General features: G+C 33.4%; 1 protein-coding gene across 1 annotated transcript in view; it reads right to left on the bottom strand.

The window, feature by feature from the left end:
- Window positions 1-286: 286 nt before the first annotated feature.
- The window catches only part of LOC129255336 (thioredoxin reductase 1, cytoplasmic-like), a 52,877-nt gene continuing 40,474 nt past the window's right edge, over window positions 287-12,689 (bottom strand). Inside the window, exons 13-15 of the mRNA XM_054893702.2 lie at window positions 12,092-12,187; window positions 5,263-5,397; window positions 287-4,898 (exon numbers count right to left, since the gene is read on the bottom strand). Coding sequence (XP_054749677.2) covers window positions 4,836-4,898; window positions 5,263-5,397; window positions 12,092-12,187 — 294 coding nt within the window. The 3' untranslated portion in view covers window positions 287-4,835. The remainder of the gene's footprint in view (window positions 4,899-5,262; window positions 5,398-12,091; window positions 12,188-12,689) is intronic.

Genomic DNA, 12,689 nt, shown 5'->3' with positions numbered 1-12,689 from the left:
TTTGTAGCTTAGAGAATTTCACTTTTAGCTCCGGTATGGGTCTTTAAGATAACAGTCCCTAGGCTTCTTAAACTTTAACATGAAAGTATTGATGACTTTGCTCAAAATAAGGAAAGAAACATTACTCTTCATTGGGTTGTGTAGCAAAATGATTGAGAGAATGGGAACATCCTAACAAAACAAGCTTCATGTCCATTTCCACCCCTAAAACTAAAAACAGTTACACACTATTCTACTCTTCTGTTCACGACACACATAAAAACAAATAAAGAAACCAAGACAAAGCTTTATCATACATAGTATTAACTATATGTATTATCAGTTTTTATCATCATCATTCAGTCTAAACTCTTCTTAAAGAGTTTTAATCTTTCTTAAAGCAAATTTACAATTTAAATTTGTTATCTCTCACAAAAAATACACATCAATGTCCCCTCATGGGTGTGCAGTAAATAACAAAGAAAATAGCAGAGTGACGATCACTTATGTCTGAGAATGCTACACTCAAATGATACATAAAATATTATTGTACACATTACCAAGTGATTAAGTCAAAGATCTGTATGATATATCTAATTTTTCTCAGAAATAATCATTACTACTGACAAACACAATCTCCATGTATATTGCTTTCTTTTTCTATTTTTTACAGAATCTAATAAGAAAGGCCAAAATCAATGTCTTTAGTTCAAGGGGTAAATCAAATATTTACACATACAAAATGATTTTAATTATCCTGCCTAATAAAGGAGTGATAATAAACAAAGAATGGACAAGTGCTGTTTATGCTCAATCTTTATTCATAGATGGAGAGAAATAAGGTATTACCTAATGTAATGGCATACATTACTCAAGCTAGCTTATGATTCACTAATTAGATCTTCAAATATGATTGACCAGGACAAGATAAATTCATGTTATCCTAATGTCAGATATTGATATCTTGTAAAAAAAAATTTAAGGTTGTAATCACAAGTTTGCTAACTCGCCAACCCTCAATCCAATACAACTTTCAAGTTTAAATTGAACAAACACACCATTGGGTGTTTTTATCAAAGAAAGCAACTCCAGTAGTACAACAGGCCTACTATATTATAAATCAAATATCATTCACCACATTGGTATGATTACGCGATTCAATATAGTAGCAGTGCTGACTTTGAAAACTACGATAAAATAATTAATTCACAAAAAACACCATTCATATAATGATACAATACTACGTTCATTGACCATGAATGACCCTGATCATGTGACCCAAGACTTGTCAGTGATACTTGATTACCCTAATGTCCACAATTCATAAACTATATCCATAAACTTTGAAAGTTATGACAGTATTTTAATAATTACCTCCAAAATGGCTAAAGTTCATTGATCTTAATGACCTTTGACCTTGTTCATGTGACCTGAACCTCGCACAGGGTGTTCAGTGATACTTGATTGCTCTTTTGTCCAAGTTTTATGAACTAGACCAATGCAATTTCAGAGTTATGATGGTAAAATTACCCCCAAAATGGCCAAAGTTCATTGACCTTAAATGACCTTGGTCATGTGACCTTAAACTCGCACAGGATGTTCAGTGATACTTGATTAACTTATGTCCAAGTTTTATAAATTAGATTCATAAACTTTCAGTTATGATGGTAATTCAACAAATACCCCCAACTTGGCCAAAGTTCATTGACCCTAAATGACCTTTGAACTTGGTCATGTGACTTGAATCTCAGGCAGGATGTTCAGTAATATTTGATTACCCTTATGGACAAGTTTCATGAACTAGGTCCACATACTTTCTGAGTTATGATATTTAAAAAAACTTAACCTTAGGTTAAGAATTCGATATTGACTCCCCAACATGGTCAAAGTTCATTGACCCTAAATGACCTCTGACCTGTCATGTGACCTGAAACTCTGGGAGGATTTTCAGTAATGTTTGATTAAACTTATGTCTAAGTTTTGTGAACTAGGTCCATATACTTTTTAAGTTATGCTGTCATTTCAAAAACTTAAAGGACAAGTCCACCCCAACCAAAAATTGATTTGAATAAAAAGAGAAAAATCTAACAAGCATTACACTGAAAATTTCATCAAAATCGAATGTTAAATAAGAAAGTTATGACATTTTAAAGTTTCGCTTAATTTCACAAAACAGTTATATGCACATCCTGGTCAGTATGCAAATGAGGAGACTGATGATGTCATCCACTCACTATTTCTTTTGTATTTTATTATGTGAAATATTCTAATTTTCTCCTCATTGCCAAGAGAAACACAATTAATTCCTCCCTGAACACGTGGAATTAGCATTGTTTAATATTATATGGTTCAGTCAAGTTGGTCCGTATTGTCAAATTTGTAAAAAAATATTATATAATTCAAACAATAAAAAACAAAAGAAATAGTGAGTGATGGACATCATCGACTGACTCATTTGCATGTCACGGAGTTGTGCATATCACTGTTTTGTGAAAAACAAGCGAAACTTTAAAATGCCATAACTTTCTTATTTCACATCCGATTTTGATGAAATTTTCAGCGTTATGCTAGTCTGATTTTTCTCTTTGTATTCAAATCAACATTTTTCTGGGGTGGACTTGACCTTTAACCTTTGGTTACGATTTGATGTTGATGACGCCGCCGCCGTCGGAAAAGCGGCGCCTATAGTCTCACTCTGCTATGCAGGCAAGACAAAAATGAGCAATTTTCGTCACATTGTCCCGTTACAAGTAACATGGTACTGTGATGCAATACCTGTATGTCATGAAAATGGTCTCAAAAGTTACGCAAGACTTCAAAGGAAAATGTCATAACGTTTTGCAGCACTTTCTCTGCCCGTTCCAGAATGAGCGCACAAAATGTTAAAGGGGGGGGGGGGGTATCATGCCCCCAAGTCCTATTAGGGTTAATTAAAGCCATCAAAACAAGACAAGGGGAAAATATGTCATTTTGGGTCAAATTTTTATATTAATAAAATCCTGGTTGACAGTTATTCACAAGGTTCTCATTTTTCACACACACACATTAGACAGGCACATGATTTCATTTCTCATTCCTGTCTCCCAAACTCTCAAACATCATCTATATACAGTATACATTTGTGGACCATTTCATGAAAGCTGTTGGTACTGAGAAGTTGTCATTATCTGACAGATTCCATAGCAACAGACACCTATGCTTATCAGACATAAAATTGTTGATGAAATGCCTTCCAGATATAAAAACTTCCTTTCTTTAACCTACATTACTGGTATGTAACATATGATATATACACTAGAAGAGTGGAAATAAAGTAGTTTTCCTAGTATAAATGCAACATGTGATGCCAGTATGTGCCTATGAGGTGTTGTGGGTGAACCAGACCCCTATTTTTTTTTTATATATTGAGTAAGCTTGTCAAACTATTCCCTTGTTCCTACAATGATATAGTTCCATAGGGAGATGTTCTGATGAAATGTCATGAATCCATGTGCAAAAATTTAACTATCTTTAGTAAAATTGCTCTATAGAAATATTGTTATAATTAGGCAAGCAACACCATCATCTTTCTTCCATCATTTTTCTTTTTCTAACAATTTTTTTTCATGAATAGAATTCAAGTGATTTCATACAAAAAGATTCACAAAATAATGATAATTTATATTCAACTGGAAAATGTATTGATTAGTGACTGCAGTATTTACCATACAAAACATATTGTTAGTACAATTTGAGAAAGCTGCACATTAGATTTATCAAAAGTTTACAATAATACATATATCAGAACCACATGATGATACTTGCAAATGGTTGAATGATTAGAGCTCATTCTTCTCAAGAATGTCCTAAAATACAATGAAAATATATGGAAAACAAGTTTTTGAACTACTACTTGCTTTCATAGATTACATCACTATGCAGTATATTTAAGTCATACCTGTGAGTAAATAATGATATATCTGAATTAAAAACTTTTCTGTATCATATGAAATATTCTTTTACTTGGTCTGAAAATAATTTTGAGAGATTATTCCAAAGAGGATAGTTTGCAAAAATCTTCAAAACACCATAACATGATAATTTGACACTGAAATCCAGCTATAGTACATTTTATTGTTATAAGAGAGGTTAAAGGAATAAAACCTAGGAAATTCATGGTAACATAGTGAATGTGTAAAAGATGCAAAACAAAAGGCTTGCTTGAATTAAACAGCGGTATCATAGCTGGATTAAAATGTTGATACAAAAAACTTGAAACTCCATGACTGGATACATCAAGCTGACTTCGCTCCGTGATGCGGGTTTACAAAGTAAGCCATCATAGTGCTGTGCAGTAACATTGCTACAGCTCCAGAAGTCAATGAAGTTTCATGAGGAAAACAAAGCGAGGTAACCCCACCACTCATACCCAACTAATATTCATCTTGTCTACCTCTGAGAGATTGATACTTCACAAGAGTTTGCACACATTATTGCTCAAGTTAATTTTTTTTCTTTTTAAGATTTTCTTCTTTTTTTTTGTTTCACATGTGTCTCATCTACAAATTAAAATAATTACACTATAAGGAAGACAGGTTATTACTAAGATATTATATATCAAAATATGTGAGCTACAAAAAGATCAAATCAATTTCCACACAAGTATTAAATGCATTTTGCAATCAATAGCACAAAAATATATTCTTAAGACTACAGAATTACTCACCCTAACAAACTAATAATATAGCAATATTCTAATAATAAAAAATGTTAAGCAGCATACACAGATGTCAAGTATATCATGCAAAGATGTTTTGCAACTCTTAGAGGCAGACAAGTTTAGTACTAGAAGGGAACTAGAGTGGTAGGGTTTAACCTCAGCAGCCTGATGGGGTTATATCTTCACCTGAACTCTTTGTTACTTTCATTGTAGTGAAAAGCTGTGGAAGATACAATAAAAAGCATATTGTAAAAACATAATTGTAAAGGAAAGACAGTTGCTTTCATTCTTTCAGAGAGAAAAGAATATTCCCCAGAAATAATGATATTTTTAACAATTACATTATTAATATGCATCGCGTGTTTAAAACGAATGAGTGTAATATTCTTCAAAGAATTGACGAAGTTTTTCATGGCAAGATTTCATGAAGCTTGTGATGCAAGGACAAAATGACAGTTAGTATAGTAATGTCTAGAACATTTCAGGGTCAAATTCTCAACTGTAAACAGATAGTGCCCAGAAATTCCAAGTACACATTTACTAAATCTTGAGAATGTTTCATAAACCGACTTTGATTGACTTACCTCACCACATGTAGGGTGGATACCGATAGTTGAATCAAAGTGTTCTTTTGTTGCTCCTGCCTTCATTGCTACAGCAAATCCTTGAGTTATCTCTCCAGCATTTGGTCCCAGAACATGGAATCCTACAACTTTCTCCTTCAAAAAAAAAAAGAAGATAAAACATCACATATTTGTAAAGAAGACTTCCCATCAGCCAGAAGTATTACTCATCATATCTGAAAATCCAACTGGTTTAGCATTACAAATGGAGAAGATAAATTTAAGAAGGTTCTAAAGTGATAAGGGGCTCTACATCACTGATAAAATGTAATAAATGTGTTCTCATTTAACTTACTACAGTCTGACCACCTTCCTTTTTTGTGTTTTTATCTTTATTTCTTGGCCTATTCCCCTGGAGTATGTCAAGGGGAGTGGTCTTTAGAATGAGAATACCCTTGTTATCACTCATTTTAGAGTTGTACTTAAGTTTAGTTTATTTGCATTTACAGCCCCTTAGTGATAATTATTGTTAACTTTGCATGTACATAAAGCCTAAATGCAATATTTCATGGTATTCTTGTGTTACCTTATTTAACAATAATTTTGAATGATGTTATTCAGTCACAATTTGTTAATTTCCAAGTACTTATTCATTTCATGTATCTTTCTATATTCAATAAACTATAAGTCAGAGTCCTGACTGTAAGAAACCAAATTGAGAGGTCGAGGACAGACCATCTGTTCACGCAAAATTGATTGCGCTTATCTCACATGTAGGTCACATGCATACAGTCGTCAATTAAACACAGCCCTTAAACTTATAATAAATAACACAGAATTATATTGATAAGATAGTAGAGACAAGAATGAAAAAATATGAACTTTGAATTACATATTATTTTTTATAATCTAGTTGGGGGAAAAACAACACGTATTGTCCGAGTACATTACAGACAGCGCCATCTATCATGTTTAAACATTTCATCAGTCTAATTATGGATGACTTCACAGATAGACTAGACCCATTCTGGAAAAAGAGGCCTGTATAAATTTTAAGAAGCATTTTGGGGTAAAAGTTGGGAACTGGACTATTTCACACAATTCATATATGCTGAATCTGATAAGATCGGTTCCCAAGCTAATTTCTCATGTTTTGACCACCTAATTTGCATAAACAGAATGGCTGCCAAATTGACAATTCAGAATATTATTTCGACAATGTTCTTTAATCATATTCGCTTTCACAGACATGAATACTGCAAAATCCTGCATATGCACGTGTACCTTTCGGGAAAACTTGTTATTTTTGTTTGCGGCTAATTAATTATGCAAATTTATGCATATTTTGGATCATTATGCTATAATTTGATAATTTCAGCTCAAATGTTTATATTTTTGGTACAAATAGCATTTAAATCATTATAAATAATTGTACGGCCCTTATAATATGATATCACAGTAAATAATAATGTATTTTATTGTTTTTGAATTTCTTATGTATTTCTTTGTATTTTGTACCTTTTTGTTTTGTACATGTTTTGTTATGGGATCTGTCAAATTATTGATTATCAATGGCAGAAAATAATAATCTTCAATGATTTAATTATGTAATCACTTTTTTAAAAATTTTATTCGCATATATCCATGGGCATAAACAGATGCACCCACTCCCACACCCACATCTGCATACAAAGGTAAACTCCTGCACGGAGGGCTTTCCCATTTAAAATGACACTGGTGGAGATCCAACGAATTTCATGAACCTATCTGTATTCAAGCGAATGTCACTATTAATTGCTAAAATTTTTATTATAAAATGGTATCTTGAATTATGATATCAATCAATTCATTCATATTCACAATTTTAGATGATGAATTATTAAATTTGAATCATAATAGTACTGTAATTCTCAACTCCTAATAGTCAATCAGTTGCATTTAATATCCTTTGGAGTAGTTATGTTCCTGACCAACAGAATCTGATCACTCATACATGTATATATATTTAGTGTTTTTCTTCAGCAAAATGAAGTGAAAACAGTCTGCTGAAAATGAGATGTCCTGTGTTTCTCTCCATTACGCTTGTCAAATTGTCCCAATTTCGAAAAAAAAAATCAGAACTGAACCCACATATAATTCATCTAATTTTTTATTTTGCCTACCAATTAGACCGTTTTCCGTGTTTTAAAAGCCAGACTGTGATGTTCTAAAGTTCCACAACGAATAAGTCACTGGATATCCTTTTAATAACAATTTTTTTATCATTGGACTTCATTAACGGATTACATGTGCATCTCCATAATATATCTTTTCCAATGCAGTACTGCACCTAACCTATCTAGGATTGCCGCTTCATCTAACTTAGAGGCATCCAGCTTCCCCCAGCTTGATATACACCTTTACCTTCGGCGCCGGGTGTTGAATGATCAATGTCAGTTATCATCGATTTGGTGTTCCATTGGATGGCTTGATTGATAGGGCAGCATCATATTATAAAAGTCATCTCAAATTGTTGAAATCAAACCAATTTAGTACAAGTATTCTGCGGAGGCAGTTCGTATCAAAGTCATCGTGTTTGTGTTCATGAGATATGTCCGATTCTCATGTCACAAATCCATAAACAAAACCTACATTTTTGTCTTGAGAGAGAATCTGATGTCTAACCAGATGTTGTTCCAGGTGTTAAAATGCTCGAAGTGCACCTTTTCAATACCGCAGTGAATTGCCTAATGTCTTCTAGGCCATTTATCGAACTTCTAATATTCACACATCTTCATATCTTCATAAGATAGACTATTTCAAATTGATAACGAAGATATATTTCAGAGGATGGTGGGTTCCTGGCATGTTTGGCGTTCCTGCAGGTGATTATTAATCCACTTCTTTTGATCGGTATTAAACCCAACAGCATCCAATAGCTTACCCAGCTCTGATAGGCTGCATGCGAGTCTGAGATATCACCATCAAAGTCTAGGTCGAGAATTTCTTCGATTGTAGAGCCAGGATTTCTCTTTCTATGAGGAAAGCAGTTGCCTAAGTTATGTTTGACTTGTCAACCGGTTTTGATACCTGAACATGTCATTCTTCTTGGGAGACTGACAGTCTGTTTTGGAATTGATGATTCTGCACTCCAATGGCAGGTTTCCTCTTACCTTGCCAATAGAGCTGTGTGAAGCTGTATTCATCACTGGCATGCAGTCTCCTGTGACTACCCTTTGATATGGAGTTCCTTGGGAGTCTGTCCTTGTCCCTTGTTCTTCAAACTGTACATCACTCCTCTTGGCTCTATAATGTGGCAACATGGTCTTGGTATACACTTCTATGCTGATGACATCCAGCTGTATACCTCACTTTTGATCTAAAAGTTAAAGATACAGAGGTTCGTGCAGCTGCTGTTGTTGGTGCTGCCATTGAGGATTCGATGTTGGATGAAGGTCAACTTCCTGGAGCTTAACAGTAAAAAGCGAAGTATCTTGTTTTGTCATCTCCATATATGCGTAATTATTATGACTACAACTCCAGTATTAATAGGTGAGGAAGCTACATATCTTAGTATGCAAGGCTAGATCTCTTGGCGTAGTCTTTGATAGAACAATGAGCATGAAGAAACACACATCACATGTCTGCCAATCTACATATTTACCTCCTCCACAGAATTGCTGAGATCAGACATTGTCTTACATGCGGTGGTGCGGAAAATATCATCCATGACCGGATAACCTCTAGACCGGACTTCTGCAACTGTCTCCATGTTGGTTTACCTTCAACAGGCATTTCTAGCACTTTTTAACCATAGGACACACTGTGAAAATTTGTTCTGCATTGGGCAGGGACTGGGCTGGAAACCTTGTTTTTCCCATGTTTTTACCATGGAGTTAATCTGTGTTTAGCCCCATGTTTTTTTATCATTTCCTCTTCTGTATTCAGTATCGTTCGTCAAAGAATCTTCCAAGGCAAGGACTGGATAGAAGCTGTGGTTTTCAGTTATCACTTTGATGGTTGACTTGGGGAAAATGAATCGTTGCCAAATAAATAAATCAGTAATGACCAAAAAAATTAGTGAGCGATCCAGTAATACAGACCCTTTGCATTTATTACAAATTGTTCTTTGGTTAACTGCCATGGTTGCAGTTCTGATGGAGCTGAATCAAAGATATAATTTTGCTACAAGGATGTACTGCTACTTATATCCGATTAAAGGTCAAGTCCACCCCAGAAACACGTTGATTTTAAGAAATGGCGAAAAATCAAACTAGCATAACGCTGAAAATTTCATCAAAATCGGGTGTAAAATAAGAAAGTTATGACATTTTTAAGTTTCGCTTATTTTTCACAAAACAGTGATATGCACAACTCAGTGACATCCAAATTGACAGTCGATGATGTCACTCACTCACTATTTCTTTTGTTTTTTATTGTTTGAATTATACAATATTTCATTTTTTTACAGATTTGACAATAAAGGCCAACTTGACTGAATCATATAGTATTAAACAATGTTAATTCCACATGTTCAGGGAGGAATTAGTTGTTGTTTCACTTGTCAATGAGGAGAAAATTAGAAAATTTCATATTCAATATAATAAAATGCAAAAGAAATAGTGAGTGGATGACGTCATCAGTTTCCTCATTTGCATATCGACCAGGATGTGCATATAACTGTTTTGTGAAATTAAGCAAAACTTTAAAATGTCATAACTTTCTTATTATTCATCCGATTTTGATGAAATTTTCAAAGTTATGCTTGTTGGATTTTTCTCTTTTTATTCAATTTAACTTTTTGTTGGGGTGGACTTGTCCTTTAATAAACTGCACTGCGTAAATCATACGTTAAATTGATTATTAGATCTGTTATAAAAAAACTAAATAACTTAAATTTCAAGAAATTTAAGTTCAGCATGATTACAGGTTTTCCAACTTCTAACTTTTCTTTTCTTACGGGTTCATTGAATTTGGTAATTGTCATGATTATAAGATCAGCATCAATGTTTTTATATTGGGCATGTCTAATATACCTTGCAAGTATATTACTTTCTATATACAGGTGTGGGTGTGTGAGCATGTGTGTGTATTTGTTCCTGAGTACAATTAACAGTTGTGGCAAATTAAAAGAAGTTTATCAAATGATTCTATCATTGAAGCTTAAAATTTGTCTGCCATTGATATTATTTGTTAAAGATCTCATATCAAACATATACAAAGCAAATGGCAGAAAATACAAGAACACAAAAGAAATATCAAAGAACAATAAAATAAATTGACCGAGTATTATATATTTAAGGGCCAAACAATTATCACAATGATACAAATGCTATTTGTACCCAAAATAATAAACATTTTAAGTGTAATTATCAAATTATAGCATAATATTGCAAAATATGCATAAATTTGCATAAATAATTAGCTGGAAACAGAAATAACAAATTTTCCCGAATGGTACATGTTCAGTATGCAGGATTTTGCAGTATCCATATCGGTGAAAGCGATTCTTATAAAAGAATAGTGTAGAAATAAGATTATAAATTATCAACTTGGCAGCCATTTTTTAAATGCAAATTAGGTGGTCAAAACATGAAAAATTGGCTTGGGAACCGGTCTTATCAGATTCAGCACATTCAAATTAGGTGAAATAGACCGGTTCCCAACTTTTACCCCAAAATGCTCCTTGAACTCAAGTTCTCCCCATATTGGTCTTGTCTAAGACACAAAGATTATCAAATTTTGAAACTTGGTTTCATTGGTGTCAGTGTATGAAATCCACAATAAATTATGTGAAGCTACCGTTAGGGAGGCAGCTTCATGTATTAAACATTGGGTCTCCCAATCCAGTTAAATCCCTTATCAGAATTAGTGCTGGCCCAAACATGTCAGGATAAGAGAGGTCGGACTGTAAATTGAACTGTAGAGATTCTATCAAAGATCATGTGCTCATTTTTTTAAGGTGAAAAGAATCTTGAAATGAAAATTTCTTGGTCATAGGAGGACTATAAGTAAAAAAAAAAAAAATTAAGTTGAAAAAATTATTTCAATCCATTGTAGGATTTTTTTTCAGAAAACCCAGTTCTAAATCAGAAGCATTCTCTAACATGGTTCTATGAACAAAGTTTCACCTACAGGAAAACTGAGGATATTACCAGGATCCCGTTGATTGTATTTGGCTGATGAGCTGTGTAAACATTTAACATTACCATAGTTGTAACTATTTATGAAACAGAACAGGAAACCAAACAAATTACATTTCTATACAAAGCAAGTCTACCAAAAAACAAACAAAACTTATTCAGGGTTCCAAGCTTTTCAAGAAAACATAATTCCCTGATTTTTCCCTGATGAAGTTTAAAAATTCCCTGATAATTATTTAAACCCATTTCCAATTTTGCATGTTTTCTAAGCTGTTGCAGTGAATTACATGTATTTTCAGTATAAAAACAATAATGTAAAACTAATAAGTACTAATAGAATACACAAGCATGTAATGGCCTCACTTCTCCCCATACATCCATCCACCATACCCCGTAACCACCATAACCAGTCATTCAATGGATGTTGTTTTGATATATAACAAAATATAACAGAGTCTGACTGATTACTGTGCTTTCAACTTTAGGACTGATCAAAATTCCCTGATTTTTCTGTCATTTGAGGCATTTTTCCATGATTTGAATTATTTTTTAAAATCAAATTCCTTGATTTTTCCCTGACTGGAAAAAAGTAAAATAATTTTCCCTGATAGGCTGGGAACCATGTTATTTTGTCTCATTTTTATACACCTTCACCCATTCGATCTTTCATGTATTTGTCTTGTGAGTAAAAATAAAAAATTGTTTAAAAGATATTTATTGTGACTTACATTGTTTGACTTGTCACAGATGATCTTCGCATAACAAGCATTCGCTTCTCTATGTGACACAGTGTATTCTAAAGGCTGGAAGTACGTGTGATAGACCTGTGAATACAAAATATGATTACAAAATAGATTTCAAATGACACATCAATGTAATAAATTTTTAAAAGAGGATGAAAAAATTCTCTAAATTTGTTGCTAAATACAAAGACAAAACAAGGTGGTTCATGAACCAAGAGTCTTGCCTGATTTCATGATCAATAAATATGCAATATGATCTTTTAACCTTATCATCCATCAAGTGGAGGTGCCGTGGCCGAGTGGTCTAAGGCGCCTGGCTATACGTGAAAAGTCTGGAGTTCGATCCCGGCCGCGGCACCTATGCCCTTGAGCAAGGCATTTAATCTACAATGCTCTTTTATCCTGCTTTGAAATTAATGGAAATGCTATATGCATTATTGGTAACTAGGTGTGCACTTGTTTATAAAAAAATAAAAAAAAAATCCTCAAGAACACAAACTGTGTTTTAATACCCAAAGATCATTTTTACTGATTATAAACACAATTGATGCAGATATAAGGAAATGAGAGCAAGTTTAATGAA

The sequence above is a fragment of the Lytechinus pictus genome, chromosome 3 (genome assembly GCF_037042905.1).
Source record: "Lytechinus pictus isolate F3 Inbred chromosome 3, Lp3.0, whole genome shotgun sequence".
Classification (NCBI taxonomy): Eukaryota; Metazoa; Echinodermata; class Echinoidea; order Temnopleuroida; family Toxopneustidae; genus Lytechinus; species Lytechinus pictus.
The sequence above is the reverse complement of the archived record's forward strand: the minus strand, read 5'-3'. Positions and strand labels throughout refer to the sequence as shown.